The sequence below is a fragment of the Ochotona princeps genome, chromosome 5 (genome assembly GCF_030435755.1).
Source record: "Ochotona princeps isolate mOchPri1 chromosome 5, mOchPri1.hap1, whole genome shotgun sequence".
Classification (NCBI taxonomy): domain Eukaryota; kingdom Metazoa; phylum Chordata; class Mammalia; order Lagomorpha; family Ochotonidae; genus Ochotona; species Ochotona princeps.
Window position 1 is genome coordinate 90,985,796 of NC_080836.1, and position 21,580 is coordinate 91,007,375.

The 21,580-nt window shown below is 46.2% G+C and overlaps 1 protein-coding gene across 1 annotated transcript in view; it reads left to right on the forward strand.

Annotated features, from left to right (window-relative positions):
* ARPC2 (actin related protein 2/3 complex subunit 2) overlaps window positions 1-18,402 on the forward strand; it is a 29,075-nt gene extending 10,673 nt beyond the window's left edge. Inside the window, exons 5-11 of the mRNA XM_058665002.1 lie at window positions 4,094-4,139; window positions 7,356-7,542; window positions 8,270-8,363; window positions 13,133-13,259; window positions 14,997-15,097; window positions 15,240-15,340; window positions 17,947-18,402. Of these exons, the coding sequence (XP_058520985.1) occupies window positions 4,094-4,139; window positions 7,356-7,542; window positions 8,270-8,363; window positions 13,133-13,259; window positions 14,997-15,097; window positions 15,240-15,340; window positions 17,947-17,971 (681 nt within the window). The 3' untranslated portion in view covers window positions 17,972-18,402. The remainder of the gene's footprint in view (window positions 1-4,093; window positions 4,140-7,355; window positions 7,543-8,269; window positions 8,364-13,132; window positions 13,260-14,996; window positions 15,098-15,239; window positions 15,341-17,946) is intronic.
* The last annotated feature ends 3,178 nt before the right edge of the window (window positions 18,403-21,580 follow it).

Genomic DNA, 21,580 nt, shown 5'->3' on the forward strand with positions numbered 1-21,580 from the left:
GCGACGTCTGTGCCTGTTCACTGGAGTCTTTGGGTAGCTAAAGTAGTAGGTTTAGTTCCTGTTGAACTGTGTTTGCTCTGGGGAGAACCATTTATGGAAGAAAGAAAACGCTCTGACACCAGAGTGCATGTTGTGGTTGGGTCACAAAGCAGGAAGTATGACTCAGTTCCTGAATCAGTTTTCAAATATCTTAGTTTTAACAAACCAAGTGTTTCTTAATCTATTGAATGAGATACAGTCATTTTTGCTTTCTGGAAATAGTAGTAGGTTTTTTAATTTCTTAAAACCTAGTTAATAGAAAGGCTGTTTATGAGGAGTGTGGTTGAAAGCTTGCTAGATCTTTGATTATACAAATTTAAATTAGTCTTCACTAAATAGAAAATTAGGAGCCATAGAAAATCACTTCTCTTAGTTATTAAAATGTGATTGATTTGCCTCACAAATTCAAGGGAAGAATCATCTAGAGAATTTAGGTTGTTTCACCTGAAAAGAAAAACTTCAGGACCAAGAATGTTAGCCAGTAAATAAATCCCCGCCTTGCATCCCATGTGGGCATCCCAGCTGCTCTACTTCCAGTCCAGCTCCTTACCTGTGGCCTGGAAAAGCAGTATAGGACAGCCCAAAGCCTTGGGACCCTGCACCCACATGGGAGACCCAGAAGAAGCTCCTGGCTCCTGGTTTTGGATCAGCTCAGCTCTGGCCATTGCAGCCACTTGGAGAGTGAACCAGCAGATGGAAGATCTTTCTCTCCGTCCTTCTGTCTGAGTGTCTGCCTTTCCAATAAAATTAAAAATATATAATCTAAAAAGGGGTGAGGGAGGAAAAGGTTCAGGAGGAAGGCTAATCTTTTCAGAAAGTTCATGAAGGATATTTTATGGATAATAATGCTGACTCTTCACCAGATAGATGGAAGAGAAAGCAGATGGCGCTTAAGGCAGGCCTGCTTTGTGATAGCCGTGAAATAAAGCTATCCAAACAAACGTGGGGATTTCTTTTGTTGTTGTTTTGTGTTTTAAGAAGTACTTTTAAAACATTTGAATGCGTAACTGAAATTATGTAATCCTTCTCCCCAAACAGTCCTCACTCCAGTGATGTGGGTACAGTAATAATTCTGGAAGGGAAAGAACCTGTTGAGGTACATTTTTTTAACAATGCACCTGCAGGGCACCTTACTGTTCTTACAGCTCTGACAAGGGTCAAAGAACCAGCCCTAGCTCCCTGGCTTGGTTAAATAGTGACTAGCTTGAGATAACCGCAGGAAGCTAGTTACTTTGTCAGAGGCCTTTTAGAAAGGCAGAACTGCCTCTGCTGTTAGGGTGGGAATGTCTAAGAGTGATGAGGAGTGCCTCCACCCATCTCCTAGAGGCAGGTTGGGAGGGAAAGGGAACTCAGATTAAAAAGTGACTCGGGACTAAAAGTAACAGGGAAGTGGCGATTTTGCCAGCGAGAGGGAGCAAAGCAATTGGACATGGTTTGATTCTGAGTACTTCATAGAATGTAGAATATTTATTTGGTAGGCTTAGAATTAAAATAAGTTATAGGGGCTGTGGTTTTTCTTATGTCTGATTTCTCCCTCCTCCAAGTACATGCAGTTCAGGGTTGTTGTGGTTCAGAGATGTGCTGGTTGAAACTCGTGGCACGTGCGTGTTACTCTCCCTGCCCCCCAGACTTCAGGAGAATGGTAGATGGTATACCTACAGGTCAGTTCTTACTCTCAGCAGCAAATTCTGTGACCTGACCCTCTTCCTGACATCAGTTCCTCTTCTGTAAAAGTGCAGTAGCTGTGTGATCACCAAGTAGAAACTACAGAAGCATTCATTATCTTTTGCTTCTAAACAAGTGTGAAAGTGTTTCTGAGGTATATTTAACAGTGAGAGAGAAAAAAAATCATTTGGTAATTTTTTTTTTTAAGATTTATTTATTTTTATTGGGAAGTCAGAGTTACAGAGCAGAGAGATAGAAAGATCTTCCTTCTGCTGGTTCACTGCCCAAGTGGCTGCAATGGTAGATGCTGAGGCCATCTGAAGCCAGGAGCCTCTTCTGGGTCTCAGACAGGAACCAGCACCCATGTGGGACCCCAGCTCATGCAAGGGGAGGACTTAACCACTAGGCCATCGTGCTGGGCTGGGTAATTTTTTTTTTCAATGGGACATAAACTATGTGGCTTGTTCCTAGTTATTTTTTAATATGGTGTAAAGAGTACATTAAAAATAAACAGGGAAAGGGCATGGTGGTTGCAGCAGGTTAAGTGTCTTGAGATACTGACATCCCTATTGGGATACAGTTTGAGTCCTAGCTGCTCTGCTTCCCATCCAGCTCCCTGAGAGGTAGCAGTATCTAGGTCCATGCCACCCATGTGAGGAACCCAATGAAGGTCAGGCTCATGTCCCAGGCCTACCTGTTGGAGCAGCTGGGGAGTGAGGCAACTTATGGGTAGTATCTCACTCTCTCTTTACCTTTCAAGTAATTTTTTTTTTTATGGGTGTTCCTTGACATGGTTGTTGTATGTCCCTGTATGCAAGTTTTACTGTGGACAGTGAGCATTTGGCAGACACGTCTAACACATCTGACCACATGGTGCTCAACTCACGATGCTTTTCTCTACCCATTTAAACTCTATAAAACAAATGTGTAGCATTTATGTATAATTGGAACTAAAGTTTGTTCATTTTTAATTTCATAATTTGCCATAGAAAAAGTACACTTCTTGTATATGGTCCAAACTATCCCAGAAGCTGCTAAAGAATATGAGTGTCTGGTAATAGGGTTAGAAATTGACTGGATATCTACAGCCTGTTACACTACTTATAGTGTGTTGATCCCAGTTTCACCATATTGTTGAATGACGGTGACTTCTTAATTAGTAGTTTTTAGCAAAGGTTGGTAATAAGCCATGTCCATTCTGTCTCTTAAACATATAACTAACAACAGTGCACCAAAAAGCTTATCAGATTGTTAGTGCTTTTATTGCCTATTTTGTTTCTGTCTCCCAAGTAGCTGCTTTTCTGCTCTAATGCTTAATGTGTGCCATAAGACATTTTAAATCAGGAATGGACAGTTAGCCTAGAGGATTGGGTGTTTCACATCCCATCTTCCTGCCTGGCTTTGTTCCTGGCTCCAACTTCAGACTCTACCTTCCTGCTGATGGCTCAGGTGACTTGGTTCCTACCACACATGTAAAATACATGGGTGGAGGTCCCAGCTCCAGCTTTAGCCTGGCCAAGTACTGACTGCTGCAGACACTGGAGAGTAAACCAACAGATGACAACTCTTTCTGTCTCTCTGCCTCTCAAATAACTTTTTCCCTTTAGATTATTTATTAGAAAGAGAAATGGGGAAATAGATCTTCCATCCACAGATTGACTTCCCAAAGGTCCATAATGGCTATAGGTGGGCCAGACCAAAGTCAGGAGCTTCATCAGGGCTTACAACACGGGTGCGGGCACCCAAGGACTTGGGTCATCTTTCACTGCTTTCTTAGTATCTAGCGTAAGACCTGTGTAGAGTTTACAATCTTCTGTGGAGATACCAGTATCGGTAGCTGGAAAATTACAGGTGAGCTTTGATTAAAAGATTGTTCTGAGACTGACAGTTCTATGAGCAGCCAGCCGGTTCAGTGGCTTAGATAAATCTGCTCCCCCTTCTGTCTCAACTTTCCCACCTACCAAATAGAAATCAGGGAGAATGCTCCCCAAAGAAGAGTTTGGCACATACAGTGCTTTAAAAATAGTGAGATTGGGGTGGACATTTTGGTGAAGTGGGTTAAACCACCACTTTGGAAGCCTGGATCCCATATCAAAGTACTTATTCAATCAAGTCCTGGCTGCTCCATTTTCAGTCCAGCTTCCTGCTAATGTGTCTGGAAATTTGTGGGTGATGACTCGAGTACTTGGGTTCCTGTCACCCACCTGGGTGGCCTAGGCCTGGCCGTAGTGGCCATTTGGGAAGTAGCCAGCGGAAGGAAGCACATGCATGCCTGATCTCTTTCCATGTATGTCATTCTGCACAAATAATTTTTTAATGTAAATAAAAATAATCAGATATAATGGCCTTTGAATTAACATTTTGGGATTTTTTTTTTTTGTTTTTGTAGTTATTAAAAAGGGTGTACGGGAGTTTCTTGGTGAATCCAGAATCAGGTACGTAGTGATGTGAGCATTTGAGCAGTGACCCAGAAAGGAGGATGTATTGTTTGTATTTACGTGTTTTTTTTGTTTGGCTCTTTTTAGCCAAGGGATTTGGTTAAAATATTATTCATTTATAAATATTTCTACTTGAGTCTAGTTCCTAGTTCAACTCCTTTCATAGAAATAGCTTTTAAGAGCTTTGCATTGTTCGGTGTGATACACAGTAGGGTATGTGGAGTTTATATTTTCACATTTTTAACATTCACTTGACGGGGCTAATTAATCTCTCAGCCAAAGACCACTTTGTGTGTTTGTGATGATTAAAATACCTTTGAGAAGACAGCCAACATGATTCTAACCCTGGCCCTTAGTAACATCTTCGGATGTTTGGATAAGAAAGAGGAATCTTCATAGCACTGTTTTCAAGGGTTCAAGCCTCAAGTGCCAGCCAATCCCCTCTTTAATCCGTTCATCGAGCAGGTGATTTTTCCATCTGTGCCCAGAGGAATGGAAAGGCACTGTGCCATTGCCGAGTAGGACAGTCAGGCTTTAATATTGGAAAGGAGATTTAAAGTGGGGGCAAAAAAAATATTTTCACCTGTGATCCAGGGTGATAGCTCAGATTCTGTGGCACTTAGCAGGACACAGAGGATCCAAAGAGGACCATCGGAGTATAGTATTTATTACTGAGGCACTGTTACTTTGGTGCCTTGATAAACTGTTCTCAGAAGGTCTCTGTCTTGTTTCTGTCACTCTTCATAGCAGGTACTTTTGCTGATTTCATTGTTCCTTCTCACCACTTTTTTTTTTCTTTCAATATCTTTATGACATCCCCTTAGCAGCTTTAAAATATCTTTATGTCTCATATACGTTTGAATCTGGAAACAAAACACCCACCAAAGAAAGATGCCTTTGGTGGGCAGTATGTTACTGGGAGTATTTGTGGGTAGAAACTTTGACAGTGTTTCATAAGAAATGTTTAAGTATTTAAAAAATGTTTAAATATAAAGATTTATTGATTTTATTGGAAAGTCAGATATACAGAGAGGAAGATTTTCTGTCCGATGATTCACTCTCCAAGTAACCGCAGTGGCCAGTGCTGTGCCGATCCGAAGCCAGGAGCCAGGAAGTTCTTTCCGGTCTCCCACATGGGTGCAGGGTCCCAAGGCCCTGGGCCATCCTAGACTGCTTTCCCAGGCCACAAGCAGGGAGCTAGATGGGAGGGAAGTGGAGCTGCCGGGATTATAACCGGTATTCATATGGGATCCTGGTGCGTTCAAGGTGTGGACCGTAACCATTACACTATCGTGCCGGGCCCTACGGTATTATTTTTAAGACTAATCAAGATATTTGAGAAAGAAAAGTAAAGAAACAGATTTGGAACAGAAACATTAGTTGGTTGTTGGGTATGCTTGTCCCAGCAGAATCCCAACAGGCTGTGTCTGTGTCCCTGAGCCCTCTCTCTCCTTCCTTCTCCTGCTCAAGCACAGACCTTACGTACCACATTCATACATGTGCAGAATGTAAAAGTAGCTTCTCTTTTTGCTGATGGATTTCTCTAGATAAATTTGGCAAACTCAGCAGAGGATACTGGGTTTTCACTCTCCTGTGTCCTCAGGATCATATTGTAAGTCTGACTTCAGCTACAGTTTATTTGGCTTCTTAAAATTAGCAGGGGCTGGCTGTGTGGCACAAGGGCTTAAGCTGCCACTTGGAGTGCCAGTATCCCATATGGATGTCCATTCAAGTCCCTGCTGCTCCACTTCCACTCCAGCTCACTGCTAATGCACCTGGGAAAGCCTGGAAAATGACCCAAGTCCTTAGGACCCTGTCAGCCACATAAGAGACCCCCGATAAAATTCCTAGCTTTGGTCTGGTCCAGCCCTGTAACAGCCCTTTGGGGAATGAACTAGTAGATAGAAAATCTCTCACGCCTGTACTCACTCGCTCTCTTTCAAGTAAATAATACATTTTTTTAAATGGGCAAACCTTGGGCCCAGCGCAGTGGCCTAGCAGCTAGAGTCCTCGCCTTGAACGTGGCCAGATCCCATTTGGGCACCAGTTCTAATCCTGGCGGCTTCGCTTTCCATCCAGCTTCCTGCCTGTGGCCTGGGAAAGCAGTCGATGATGGCCCAAAGCTTTGCGACCCTGCACTTGCATGGGAAACCTGTTGGAAGCTCCTGGCTCCTGGCTTCGGATTGGCTCAGCTCCAGCCGTTGCGGCCGCTTGGGGAGTGAACCATCAGACGGAAGATCTTCCTGTCTGTCTGTCCTCCTCTCTGTATATCTGACTTTCCAATAAAAATAAATAAATCTTAAGAAAACATTTGTAGGCTTTTGGAACTTGTTAATTATTTGATTATAGAATTAGGTGTTCAAGCCCCATTTCCTGAGATGATCAGTGGGCCTTTAAGAAGCAGAATGGTGTAACAGCAGACTTGGGTTTCAGTCTTGTTATCCATTTATTCATGGCCCAAGTGTTCCCAGCACTTTAAACACAGTATATTCTAATAAAGAAAGGTCTTGAAAAATTTACTTTGACTACCAGTAAAAATCACTGAGAAAGTATACTCACATACATGAATATTTAGGTTTCTCTGCCCTCTTCTCCCAAATGTACGTACAGGAGAGTGCATTTTATTATCAGAAAGCTATTCTGCTGCTGACCACATGGACCCACTAACATAGAGAAAAATACCTGTGTTATTTTCTACCTTGAGGTGATACACCAGGGTGCTTCGAAGTATTTATAGGGGAATTAAAATAAAAAATTATGAACATTTTCTGGGAGCTTTTACAAGGCCTCAGTACAGACCCCTTTATCATTGTTCTTGGATTATGACTTCCTCTTGCTCCTTATTTAATCAGTTATCTGATGCACATTCAGATTTTCTCTTCACAATTGTTAAAATGGTATTTACAGGGACTTTACAAGATTAAGATATCATTTCACTTCATTTTATCTTAGGAGATAGGTAGACACGGACAGTGTCTGTGGGTTAAAGTGCAGGTACTGAGACAAAATGTCACCGTGGGGGAATCCCAGAGCCTATGGAACTGTATCGTAAAATTTAAAAGATACATACATAAATTGAGAGTTAAAAGAAAAAAAAAATGTCACTCGAGTCTGAAAGATTTTGTGAAGATGCCTATAGTTTCTGCTTGGGAGAGAGTTAATGTGACTGCTGGTTCTTTTTTTATTTATTTATTTTTCTCTCTCGCTTTCCAGGATATAATGTCTCTTTGCTATATGACCTTGAAAATCTGCCTGCGTCCAAGGATTCCATTGTACATCAGGCCGGCATGTTGAAGCGAAACTGTTTTGCCTCTGTCTTTGAGAAATACTTTCAATTCCAAGAAGAAGGCAAAGAAGGAGAAAACAGGGCAGTTATCCATTATAGGGATGATGAGACGATGTGAGTACAAAATATTGTCCTGATGCCTAGGTGTGGCTGTCACAAGGTTGACACTTGTTAACAGAAATGTGGCCTAGTCAGGGGCAGACATCTACCCTGGTGGTTAAGGTGCTCACGTCGAGATACCTGGATTCAGTTTCCCATTCTGCCTCTTCCACCTTCCTACTCTCTGAAGACCCAAGTACCTGGTCCTGCCACCCGCATGGAAGACTTGGATGGCATTCTCAGTCTCTGCCTTTAACCCTGACTGTTGTAGCATTTGAAGAAATAAGCAAGAAAATGGCATCTCTCTCCCTCAGAGATAAGTTTTTAAAAATAAATAAATAGGGAGAATCTAGTGCATTCCTTCAAGGCAGCACTCTTCTGAGTCCTCTTCGAGGCTGTTGCAGGATGCTTAGAAGGCGAAGGGTTGCCATCACTTCTGTCACTGCAACTCTGAAATTCTCTGTATATCATGAGTCTCATGGGATATGAGAAACAAAATCACTAACTCTGGATTTCATGTCATTATCCATTGTACAGGGAATAAAATCTACTTTTGGTAGTTTACATTTTCTGCCTGTATGTTATGCCGACTGTTCGGGCCATAAGTACTAGTGTCATGGCGTACCTTTTGTCCTATAAATAAGAGACATAACATTAGCTGCCCTCTTTACTTACAGATCAAGTTACTGACAAAAGGCCATCGTGGTTCTGTACTTACTCTTACGGGTTTTGTTCCCCTCAGGTATGTTGAGTCTAAAAAGGACAGAGTTACGGTAGTCTTCAGCACGGTGTTTAAGGATGACGATGATGTGGTCATTGGAAAGGTATTCATGCAGGTATGGAGCAAACATCTGGCAGAGAAAGTATGTTGTGATGATTTATGGCTTTATGCCAAAGAATATTAGAAATATAAGAGCATCAACAGCTCTGTTAGTGTTGGAACTTGTTGAGGATTTTATAAGCAAGCCACATGAAACTAACTGAACATTACATCTTTTTCTTTGAGAGTATAATCTTCTGCAGGGTAGCACTGGTGGATAAATTTAGTCTTAAACATGCTAAGACTAGGGTAGGATATCCCATAGAACCTTTGACCTTAAGCTTGTCAAGTTTCCTGTTACAAGTGATGAAGATGCCACTTGGGAACTAGTGTTGTGGCATAGAGGGTAAAACTGCTGCCTGCAATGCCAGCATGCCATCTGGGCCCTGGTTCATATTTCAGCTGCTCCGCTTCTGATCCGGCCTAGTGATGCCCTGCTTGTGGCCTGAGAAAGCAGTGGAGGGTAGCCCAAAACGTTGAGACCCTACGCCCACATGGGAGATCAAAAGATGCTCCTGGCTTCAGATGAGTTTAGGGTCTGGTTTGGTTGCATACGGGCTAGTCCTCAGCCTGTGGTGCCAGCATCCCATATGGGTTCCTGTTGGTGTCCTGGCTGTTCAACTTCTGATCCAACTCCCTGTTCATGGCCCTGGGAAAGTAGCAGAGGATGGATCAAGGGCTTGGGCCTCTGCACCCACCTGGGAGAATCCAGAAGAAGCTCCTGACTCCCAGCTTCAGATCAGCTCAGCTCTGGCTGTTGCGGCCATTTGTGGAATGAACCAGTGGATAAAAGATTCTCTCTCCCTGTCCTTCTCAAAAGTTCTGTGATTCTTTCAAGTAAAAAATTTTAAATAGATAAATAATAAAAGATATTCAGGTTTAGACATTTTATCATTGAGTTTGTCCCACTGGTAGCTTTGTCATTTCAGCTGGTCAGTTACCAACTCAGACCATGAGAGCTCATTGGCCTAATCATGTCTGGGCTGGTTTCTTCTGGGATTTGATAACGTTACAAATCTAGTGCAGTGGTGACATTTTATTTAGATCTTAAATGTATTCATTCCCTTGTTTTGGCAAGATGATGAGATTTTAGAATTCTTAGATAAAGTTTTTGTGCCAAATAGAGTTGAGACAACTGAGCTGAACAATAGATATTTTTAGTGCAGCCTTCTTAAGTGGCTAAGAGAATCTTCAAAAGGGATCTCCCCAATTGAATCCATCTCAGTAGCTTTGTGTTGTGGCTGATCTCTAGTTTGGGAGTCCCTGGGCAGAAAAAGTATTCAGCATTATAAAAGTATGGTCTGTGCGTGTACATGTATACATATCTCTTGAGTACTAAAAGTAAGCCTCTAGACAGACATTTCACATATTTTTATGCAGAGTTGACAGGGGAATTAAATGCAGTAGCTCAGAAATTGGGCTGAATCCAGAGTAACGAACTAATTTTAAAAGTTATGAAGTGTATATTTAGGTTTGGCTGGCTTTTACCCCATCTTGTTCCATTTTATTCCAGGAAACAGTCTTAATTTACTTTTATACTTTAAAAAGGCATTATCTAGGAGGTTCACTGCAGATTTGTTCCTTAGGAGAATTCTGTGTATTCCTTCTCTGCATGTAAAGTTACACTCCCCCTTTACACAGTAGGTGTGACAGGGCACTCGTCTAATAGACAAGATGAAGCTCATTTCACCCTGTCAGTAGCCCTGACAGGGCTGGTGACTGCCCTGGTGTTATGCAGGCGCGGTGGGGTCGGAATGTGGAAAGGCTCAGGAAATGGCTGCCCTGCCCCCCTTGCAAACTCAGTCTGGGGAAGTTTGTTCAGAATGACCACAGAAAACTGGAGTTTGGCTGGGCCATCTTCTCAGTACAAATTGTCTCAATTTTCCTGGGCCTGAATTGGATTCTTAACATTTCTAAAAGAGAGGACAGCGAATACTTCACATCAAAAATTACCCCATGGAGACACTGAAGTTCCTCTTTGTCGCTGATCTATTTGCCACGGGCTGTTGTGTCCACATCCAATGTGATCTCAACCTTGGTCCTGTTTGTCATTCATGTGGGCCACTTGAGAGAAAACAGGAAGCTCCACTCCTCTGCTCACAGGAGTGTCCTGCCACTGGCATTGAGGTGTTGTCTTGGTGGCCAAACAAGCAAGCACCAGAAATAGTCTGATGGGTGTCATTTTAGCACTCATATCCAGAAAAGCAAGAAACCCAGGAGTTACAAAGCTTTTGGAGTAAAATGGACTAGGATTCTTCTCAGACTAGATCTCAGAGTCAGGGGGCAACAGTAATGGAGTCAAACAGAACAGTTCAGCAGGAGCCACTGGTGTCTGTTTGGGAACAAGCCGACTGACTCTCAGGCAGTTGGGAAGATGATGTTTTGCAGGCCTGTCTGCTTGTCTGGTTTTATCTGCAGTGTCTTCCTCAACTGGGAACTCTGAGCCTGAGTCTGTAGCTGTGGTAGATGTGGCCCAGCTTTTCCCCAGAGACTGCATATTTTCTCTCCTGCCTGCCAAGGGCACAAGTGCCCTCTTTCCTAGCATGTGTTGTTAGACATTTGTACTGCTACTGCAAATGGTACCTGCATACTCTGAAGTGTGAGCCCAGAGCGTCTTCTGTGCTGCAGGCCATGTGTTTTTCTTTTCCTGTGACCTATCTCTTTATACCATTTATCTGTGTTTCTGTTGGGTCATTGATTTTTCTGTTTCTTTATATACTAAGGAGATTGGCCCTTCATCTGCGATAAGAGTTGCAAACATTTTTCCCAGTTTGTGATTGTGCCATGTTTTGTGAGGGGTTTTCCCATGCGGAAGTTTCTTAGGGAATTTGATCGATCAGGTTTTTTATGGCTTCTAGATTTTGAGTCATAGAAAACTCTTCCCTACCCTAAGGTTATAAAGGATATAAGAGGATATTAGCTCTGTATTCCTAATATTTTCCCAGCTTCCTATTTAAGTGTTGAAGAGAGTACACTGAGAAGCAACGACTTCAGATTATACAAAGAAGAGCCCCAAAGAGAAACATGTTGTTGAATCTGAAATGCATTGTTTTCCACACACAGACCTGAGAATACGCCAATAACAAGTCACCAAGAGCTTACCAGTGCCCTGTCGGTTAAATACTCTATGTACCTGTGAGGTAGACCCCAGTGATACCTGCAAACAATAGAAAATGTGGACAACTGTTTGTTCTGGGTGATCCCATAAGGTTAAAGAGAAAAACTGATGTAGTGTAGAAACTCTATTTAAAGCAAATAAATAGTTTCCTAGAGAAGGGCCATTCCAGAAGCTTTGCTTCCAGATTTTCCTATTCGGATAATCTTGATTCCCTTCTTTCTCCTCATTTGTCCTTTGGGATCAGATTGTTTAAAAATGAGCTGATCTAACCCAGGTATGGTCACTCTTCTTCCACCAAACAACAGAATCCTGGCAGTGTTAGCTCTGGAGGCAGTATTTAAAACAGGAAGGTCCTGGACACTGTCTTTCCTTTACCAGTAATGCACTGAGGGCTTATTAATCAGTGTGTATTCTTTCTACCTGCAAATGGAAATACAGTCACTGCTCCTCCCCTTACCATGTGATAACCCTAAGTCTGTGAGAAGCTTTTCCATCCAGCCTGCATGTGCATAGAGGACAGAAGAATATCCAGAAAGGGACAAAATAGGGGGTTCTTGGCCTAAGAGTTTAACCTGGTAGAGAAGCCAGGTTCCCTAATGGAATGTGTCAGAACAGAGACTTAAAAAGACCCAGCATCTCAGCCAAAGGGCAGCTTCCTTCCTCTGGCTGATGGAAGGAGGTGGTGATACAGAGGGGGCACGCTTGTGCAACTCAAGGAGAGCAAATGGTTGCCTGAACACGTGTGTGGTTCTCCTGCGGCTGAAAGACGTTGAAATTCCTAGGTGCCGTCCTCATGAATTCCAGTCACCCTGTCGTACTGGTGTTGCTGGAAAATCGAGTTCTGTTCTCAGAGGTCTAGCTTACCAGAGGAGTGCCTTGCATTGTTTGTTTTCAGAGGAATGGAAGAGCCTGCACTTAGAGACGAGATAGTCAAGATAGTCGTGCCCCCTCAGTCACATTGCTGTGATGTGGTGAGGAGGCATTTTGTGTAGATCTGTGAGCTTCTGAACAGGGTTGTGATGTTCAGTCCAGAGCCATTCAGGAACTGCCATGAAAACCCAGGCTTTCGTGCTCCTGCACAGTCACCCTCTCTGCATGAACATGATGCAGCCTGGCTTCTCTACCTCCCTTCTGCTCCCAAGAAGGTCTGACATTCACTGCTAGAGTTTTGATTGATAGATTTTGAATAGTAACACAATCTCAGATTTCTCAGTGAAGCAAGACATGTGCAAAGGCCTGATGCTCAGCAAGAGAGAGCAGTGCTCGGAGCTCAACCAAAACTGCATGCCAGTCACCCAGACATTGTAAGAGATGTTGCAGAACATGTAGCCACTTTTCACATTAAACTTGCTTTGCAATTTGTTGTCTGTTTAGTCTCATCTATAATTTATCGTTTATATTTCACCAAGATGAGAGAAAGAGACAAGGATGAACAGTTCTTGTTATCACCTTTGAAGATCTGACTTGTGAAATACTTCACAGTCTCTGCCTTCTGATTCTGAAGTGCACTGGTCCCAGCAGACCTTGTCATGTTTCAGTTTTGGTGTGGTTTGTTTTTAGCTCTTTGCTGGGGCCTGTAGGACCAACCCAATAGCGTAAGTTGCCTCTTGCTCATTTTACACCAACTTCACTTCTGGCTGTTTTTTGTTTTATTTTCCTCTTGGCAGGAGTTCAAAGAAGGGCGCAGAGCCAGTCACACAGCCCCCCAGGTCCTCTTCAGCCACAGGGAGCCGCCTCTGGAGCTGAAAGACACGGATGCTGCTGTGGGCGACAACATTGGCTATATCACCTTCGGTGAGTGGCAGGCACCGGTTTACACTGCAGGGGGCCTTGAAAGAGGGGGCAGATGCAGGCATACCAACTTGTTCCCATTGCCACTGCTGCCATTGTGGGACCATTTCATGGCGCACTTATAGAGTAGGCTGGGCGCTGCTTTAGTACAGTAATCATTACCTTTTCAGTTTCTAAATCTTAAGGGAGAATGGGTGACCTCTGATGCTGAGAGTTGGGGGTGGTGCCATGTAAGCATTGCTAAGCAACTGCATGGGAATTCTCTGTCACTTGGCATTTCTTGGTTTTTGGTTCATGAGCCCAAACATCAGCCATGATTCACTTGTCCCACTTCTCCACTGCAGAACCTCAAGCTTTCCTCTCATCACTTTGGCCTCGTGAGCTAGCTGATCAGTAAAGCTGACAGCTGGGAATAGCACTCACTCCCACTCAGCACCTAATGCCAGGGAAATGTCTCCTTTGGGCAAGTGTGCTTAATTCACCTTGGTGCTCAAGGGGTGCATGTCTGTCTGAGTGAGTGAGTTGATTTACCATGTTTAAGCTGTGGTTTTTTTTCTCCACATTTATCTGAAGTTGAGGTGCATCTTTAACTCATGGCCTGTTGCAGTTTGCATGTGGCATTTCTCTGGTGTAGGAAGCCATGGTAAATTTATAGATGTATGCACCTCAGCTTCTTTGAAATGCAATTGTCTGTCCTGAGTGATTTCTTTTCAAGCCAGAGCATTCTTCCCCGGGATCCCATATGGGCACCGGTTCTAGTCCCGGCAGCTCCACTTCCCATCCAGCTCCCTGCTTGTGGCCTGGGAAAGCAGTTGAGGACGGCCCAATGCATTGGGACACTGCACCCGTGTGGGAGGCCCGGAGGAGGTTCCGGGTTCCCGGCTTCGGATCGGCGCGCACCGGCCCGTTGCGGCTCCGTTGGGGAGTGAATCATCAGACGGAAGATCTTCCTCTCTGTCTCTCCTCCTCTGTGTATATCTGGCTGTAATAAAATGAATAAATCTTTAAAAAAAAAAAAAAGCCAGAGCATTCTTGACACCAGAGCTCCATGCTCACCCTCTGTTAGGAGACGCTCCTTTTCTGTCTCCTGGAACACCATAGGACAGGGGAGCATGCTGGTGGGAGACCAGTGAGAGAGCAGGACAAAGATGCAGAGGGTTCTGAAAGGAGGAGGACAAGTGTGTCCTCATACAAAGGACTGCACGATGGCTACACAGGCGTGCAGGTGGCCCTACTCGGTGCCAACCAACATAGCACCTGGCCTGTCCCAAGGTTTGGGTCCTCCTACCTCAGCAGAGAACATTCTTTGGCATCTGGTTTCTCTGGAGACTTACTGCTTGCTTCAACAGAAAGAACACAGGGCAGGCATCTTGATTCCCTAACACAGGTTTCGTAGGGGAAACTCCCAAATGGCAAGTGCTACCCATCTGCTCCATGGCTGAGGGGGGCTTTGGGCGCAGGTGGGAAGAGACTAGCACATGGCTGCAGACTTCAGACCCAGATGAACCCACAGGCCAGGCGGCTTGGCTCCTGTGAACTCCCCTGTGCGTGCTCCTTGGTTGTGCTCTTTATCCCTTCCTCTGGTCAAGGACAGAGCCCAGGAGGATTGTAGCAGGGGTGGATTATACTTCAGCAGGGAAAGATTGAAGTTGACGGTAGGCTGCTATTTGGCCCAACCCTTGGGTCATGCATGTTATCTCTGACCCTGATGTCTTGTTGATGTTCTTTCCTGGCCCACAGTGCTGTTCCCTCGCCATACCAACGCCAGTGCCCGAGACAACACCATCAACCTGATCCACACGTTCCGGGACTACCTGCACTACCACATCAAGTGCTCTAAGGTAAGGGGCACGCATGTCTCAACTCCCATCCTCAGGGCCTTGCTCTGCTGAGCTGACAAAAAGTTGTTCTCATAGTCCAAGCTCTGAGTTATGTAGTTTCAGAACAAGACCGGGCTTCATTATCTGTTGTGCTTGCTCCCAGGCCTATATTCACACACGTATGCGAGCAAAAACATCTGACTTCCTCAAGGTGCTGAACCGTGCACGCCCAGATGCTGAGAAAAAAGAAATGAAAACAATCACGTAAGTAGGGCAGGACCCTTTTCCCTCCTGCGTTCACTCAGGGGTAAGAGTGGAGGTCAGTGGGTCGGGTTTCCAGTGTCTGGGCAGTAATTGACCCCTCAAGGCTTCTGGGCAGACTGAAGGTGGGATGATCAGGTTTTCACTATCGAATGGGCCAGGATGGGCTTCTTTGTACCTGCTCACGAACTGTAAGAAAGGTCAGCCAGGAAAAGAAACAAAGGCCTTTTGCTTCTAAGAAACTGTTCTCTTTTGGTCCTCCTTGTGGTCTTCCTGGAGAACTAGAGGAAGTTGCTTTAGCACCCTTAGTAAATGGGCCTCAACCCAGTGTTCTTCTTGGCCCGTGTCTCAGCCAGAAGTTAATCCACACAGAGATGCAGGGCTTGTTAAGCTCACACCAGCAGAGCTATAAACCACATGTGCCTGGAATGTGCAGGAGAGGCCTACCCATATGGCCCAGGGCCCAGAGAGGGCAGTCCCTATGTACGGTACCACATCTTGGTCTCCTTCTGGTGAAATTTATAGCTTTGCTGTTCTTATATACTCTCAGGTAATGGTGCATGTCTGTTGTGAGTGTGTGTCCCCACATGCCAGTAAAATCACTTGTTTTGTTTTTGTGATAAGCAAAACCCCCTCTCACAGCCCCTGCCTCTGCCAGCACCCACTGCTCCTCAGGGAACCCCTCGCTCCGAGCTTCATGCCCTTTCTCCTGGCCCAAAAGCCTTTTCCACTGTGCTTGTTTCTGTTGCCCTTGAAAGGTTGAGAGAGAGTCTGACCAAGTTCCTAAGCAGTAGGAGAGCTCTTTTCAGCCACAGAAATGGCAGGCATTTTCACTGCTTCAGGCCAAAGCCTTTCTCCATGCATATAGGTGAGCAGCCTGTATGTAGGTGCAGCCTCTGCGGACAGGTAACCACATGCTGGGCAACCAGTGGCAACTTCCTTTCTCCCTGGCAGCTTTTTGGCATCTCCTAACATGGCAAAAACTGAGCAAGGTGGGAGGGGAGGGCGTGTATCCTGGGACGTGAGCTCTTGCTGCCCCTCCAGGACCTTGTCTCAGTTCCTGTACATGCAGGTTTACACTTAGCTGCCTGCGCCTGCATGAGTGCTTCTTTTGCTGGGCACCATCTTGGCAGCTTTGAGTATAACATGTCTGGTTTCTTCCCAGTTGCAGAGGCCAGGAACCAGACTGCCAGCAAGGTATAGCCAAAAGGAAGCTTGCCCTGGGCAGCTGGAATACCTAGGGCAGAAGGATGGTTGGTGACATTGGCTGCAATGTCACCTGTGCCACTCTGGGCCCCAGTAGCTGCTGCTCAAGAGGAGGGCCCCTGGGCTGCTTCTGCCATGCTCTACAGTTGGGAACCCGTGCGGGTCACTGCCAGGCAGTTGCAGCTCACAGGAACCTTGGGAGAAAGAAGTCTAGGAAATGGACAGATTGTCCATAAGCTTCCCCGGGCTTGGAAACAGCCACTTTGCCTTTGTCTCTTCTGTGACCTCTGGCAGATATGGGCCCCAGAAAGAGGAGGAGGGAGACAAACAGTGGGACCCACCCTGGAACCAGGGAGGCAGATGTCAGCCTGGAGAAGGACAAGCTAAGACTCCCTGCCCAGAGCAGGAGAGCAGAAGCCAGGGTGAAGACAGTGGCCCACCTGCTGCAAGAAGCTGGGGCGGGGGTGGAGGTTGGGGGAGAAGCTAAGGCTAGAGTCAGTACCCCTCAGGGCTCTGCCCACAGTAGAGCTCCCGGAACTTGTCTTCCAGGGTGAGGGAAATCAGGGAGTTTCTTTCGGAGGCAGGTGAGACCTTCAGGGCAGGCAGAATGGCAAGCCCCTATTTTTGCTCTGATTCTCCACGGTTCTCGGCTCTTGCTTCCAGGCAGCATTACTGAGTACCCATAGCTACCAATTAGCAGCCTGTGCCTGGGAACCAGCCAGCCCTTCTGGAAAAATATGGGGGTTGAACAAAATACCACAACTCAAGCCTAGAAAACCAGCAAGTGTTCCATAAGCCAGAATATAGTCACACCTGACAACACAAGTGCCGTTAACCTTGGAGGGGGGTTTTAAGCCATCACCACTGTCTCCCAGAGTTGGCTTTGGAATAAAGCTGGGGTCACCAAAGAATCAAACCCAGGCACTCTGATGCGGGGCTTGTGCATCCAACTGCCAAGCTACATGTCTTCTCCACCCCCTGAGCTTACTGTGGCCCTCTGGCTCTTGAAATAGAGGGTTCAGGAGCTGCCATCTGGGAGTCCTAAGAGGTACCAGCTGCTAAAGCTGACTGCAGAGCACTACAGAACATTTGAGCCCTGTCTGAATTAAAGGGCATGTAGACCATCCAGAAATGGCTATGTGACTCTCCCAGTTTAACCTGATAGCGTTTTGTGTTCTTGTGGACAGATGATGCCTGGTACTCAGGACACTCAGCAGGCAGAGGGAGATGGGAAAGCCAATCTTTGAGAGCCAGTGAGCCTTGCCCTGTGCTGCCTGTGAGTGCCTGCGGTGCTGAACCTTTCCTCCTTAGATGTCTCTTGAGGGTCCCATCTAGCTGAAGAGTCGGGTGGAAGGAAAGGGCAGCCAGCGAGCAGCCTTCACACTTGCTCTCCATCTCTACAGGGGGAAGACGTTTTCATCCCGCTAACCCTCGGGAACAGGAGGAGGAAGCGGCTGGCAACTGAAGGCTGGAACACTTGCTACTGGATAATCGTAGCTTTTAATGTTGCAACTCTTCAGGTTCTTAAGGGATTCTCCGTTTTGTTCCATTTTGTACACGTTTGGAAAATAATCTGCAGAAACGAGCTGTGCTTGCAAGGACTTCATAGTTCCCAAGAATTTAAAAAAAAAAATCCACTTGATCAACTTAATTCCTTTTCTTTTATCTTCCCTCCCTCACGGCCCTGCCCTTCCCTTCAACCCTCTTTTCCAAGCTGTTCCGCTTTGCAATACGTTACTGGTAATGAGTTGCAGAATAATGCAATCTTAACTTGTTTTCTCCTAAGTGTTTGAGTTCAAAACTCCTGTATCTAAAGAAATACGGTTGGGGTCATTAATAAAGAAAATCTTTCTATCTTATCTCAGAATTTGCTGGATTTCTGGACTATGAGTCCAAGATTGAGAGGAGGAGAGAACGGCAGGCATACACTGCAGCTGCAGGCCTGAGCTGGAGAGCCTGAGGGGCAAGAAGAGCTCCTCTGGCCTGGAGCCCCACTTCGCCAGAGAAGATTGGAGCCTGCTCACTGGGACTGGCCGCCTGGCCCTGTGTAGCCATGGAGCTCCCTGCACAGGCAGTAGTGTGCAGATTAAAGTGTAGTCTGGTTTATTCTGGTATCACAAATGACATCTACTATTTCCCAAAACATACCCCACCAGGAGTGGTGATTTGGGACGTTGATGAGTGTTAGGTGCAGGTCTGACACCAACAAACTGGTGAGTTAGAACTAGGAGAATTTTAGGGGTACCTGCAAAGGTCTGAGAGCTGCCCAATATTTTGTTTTCTTTATTTATTTGAAAGAGAAACATCCTAATGATTTCGCTCATATATATTTGTTCATATATATTTGAAAGGCAAAGTTCTACAGAGATCTTCCATTCATTGATTAACTCTTTAAATGGCTGCAAGTGCTGGAGCTGGGCTGGTCCAAAGCCAAGAGCCAGGAGCTTCTTCTGGGTCTCCTTCATGGGTTCAGGGGCCCAAGCAGTGGGGCCATCTTCCACTGCTTTCCCAGATGCATTAGCAGGGGACTGGATCAAAAGTGAAGCAGCTGGAACATAAACCAGCGCCCATCTGGGTTGCCAGTATTTTTGCCAGCAATACCACAGCACCTACTTCTGCCTTCCTACTTTTATTATTTTCTCTACCCAAGGCAGTGTCTTTCAGAGTGGTTCAAGAATCAGTAATGCACTACTAGGATGCTATATGGGCACCAGTTCATGTCTCGGCTGCTCCATTTCTCATCTGGCTCCCTGCTTGTGGCCTGGCAAGACAGTGGAAGACGGCCCAAAGCCTTGGGACCCTGCACCCGTGAGGGAGATCTGGAAAAAACTCCTGGCTTCAGATTGGCTCAGCTCCAGCCATTACAGCCACTTGGGGGATGAACCAGTGGACAGAGGATCTTCTTATTTTTATCTCCTTTTCTCTGTAAACCTGCCTTTCCAATAAAAGTAAATAATTTTATTTTTTAAGGGGGAGGGCTCCCAGAGCGCTCAGGGTGCCGATTTCTCGTCGGCCAGATGGAGTGCCTGGAAGGAGAGCCGGGCTAAACCAACATCAAGAAGGTAGAGGTTCTGTAAGCTTGAGCCCTCATGAGTCTATGAGGATAATTTTGACTAGAAGGATATTTGGCTTGTTGATGACATCAAAATACAACTCCTTCATAAACTGCAACACTACACTATTGGCCATGGTGGGAAATGTTTGTGAAAAGCATTGTAGGTTACTACACCAAAATTGCTGAGAGAACACATCATTAGCAAGGAAAGGGCAGTAAGTGCTAGGTGTGGTCCACACTAAATCCTAATGGGGAACCTGATTCCAGACCCCTAACGGCTGACAGGAACTGCTACTCACATACTCTCCTCACCTGATCCGGGACACACCTGGCCATAGCCTGGGTCCAGTCACAAAGACCCTCACTCTTCTTCCCCAGTCTAGGTGTGTGGGACTGGGAGGGTGTCAAGCACACTAAAGTACATGGGCTTATCCCATTGACTGCTCACTGGCTCCGAGTCCATGCCAGGGATCTGACCTGGGATGGGTAAATGGCAATAGAGGAATGGGTGGGTCAGGCCAGCTGTGAGTGTTACTTAGAGTTCCTCTATGCCCTTTGCATGCTCACAGGATCTAGAGGCAGAGTCCAGTGTGAACCAAGCACCAATCTGACCTGGGGTTTTCCCCGGTTTGCTTGCTGAGTGTGAGGCTAGGGTGAAGAGGATGGAAAGCTCTAGAACTAGAGGAAGGAAGGCCTGGACAAAGCTAGGGGCTAGGGACTTATCAGCAAAGGCAGTCAGATTGTAACAGGAAATGGGAGGCAGGGAACTCATGTGAGGAAAAGGAAACAGACCTAACTGCTGCCTTGGCCACCTCCCTGGAGCTGATGCCATTGAATTCCTAAAGTTCGAAGCCTGGATCTGCTCCGGAGTGATGGTGCTTCCTCCCTCTGGGGGGCGCTACAAGAACCACAGCATCCATGGTTCTTTGCAAGCTCCGTGTCTGACCTGGAGAATTTTGGCTACTTAGACCAACAGGAAGGAACACAGTTTGTTCTGCCCAGGCAGCTGACTTGGTGCTTTCTGAAGCCACGGTCCTGGCCAGTCTCAGTCACAGGATTGTGCTAGGAGACGGCTATCTGCTCTCGCCTTTGGGAGCCAACCAGGGCTCAGGAAGCCCCACCCACACTATCTCAGCCTGTGCCCCACAACTGGGTTTGCCCAGCCAATGAGGATCACAGGACCCCAGCCTCCGAAGCAGGAGAAACAGATCTCCAAGGTGGTGGCAGTACAGACAGAGGCCCTGGAACCCTGTACGCCACAGTGCCAGTGGTCACCCCAATTGCCACAAGCCACCCTGGCTGGAGCAGCTGCAAGCACACCAGAGCCCTCCCCAGGAGTGAAGGGCAGATGCCTGGGATGGGTCAGACCCAGGCCCTGACAGCGGAGTGGAGAGGAGCCAGATGACCCAGTGAAATGGCAGCAGGGCTGAGAGGGGCCAGACAGAGCCCAGCCTCCTGCTGCCTCCCCATTCTCTGGGTCATCCCACACACAAGTGTTTAGACAGAGCAGCAGAGAAGAAACGCAGACGTTCTGGATCTTGCCGGGAGGAGGCCTGTTTACTGCTTGGCAGGCCTGTGTCCAAGGGGCCTGCATCCACTTGTGTCCAGATCCCAGGCTGAACTCTCCCAGAGCCTCTGACCTCTGCCCCACCGGATAGCGTGGGAGGAGGGGGTCTGGTGGCCACGTCCTCCCTGGGAGGTGGCTGTGAGGCTCTTCCCACTGTCCATCCCAACAGAGCCTGGTGACACTGGGGTCCCCACCACTCTCATGGGAGACCCATATGGAACTCTAGGCTCCTGGTTTCCACCTGGTCCAGACCTGGTCATTGCAGCCATTGGGAGTAAATCAGCAGTTTCATCTCTGTAACTCTGCCTTTCAAGTAAATTAAAAAGGGAAAAAAAATTTACTTCTGGGGGCCCCATGCTGGCTGTGCATTGGAGATGGCAGAAGTCCCCTTAGCCTGTCTCCTTAGGTTCTTCAG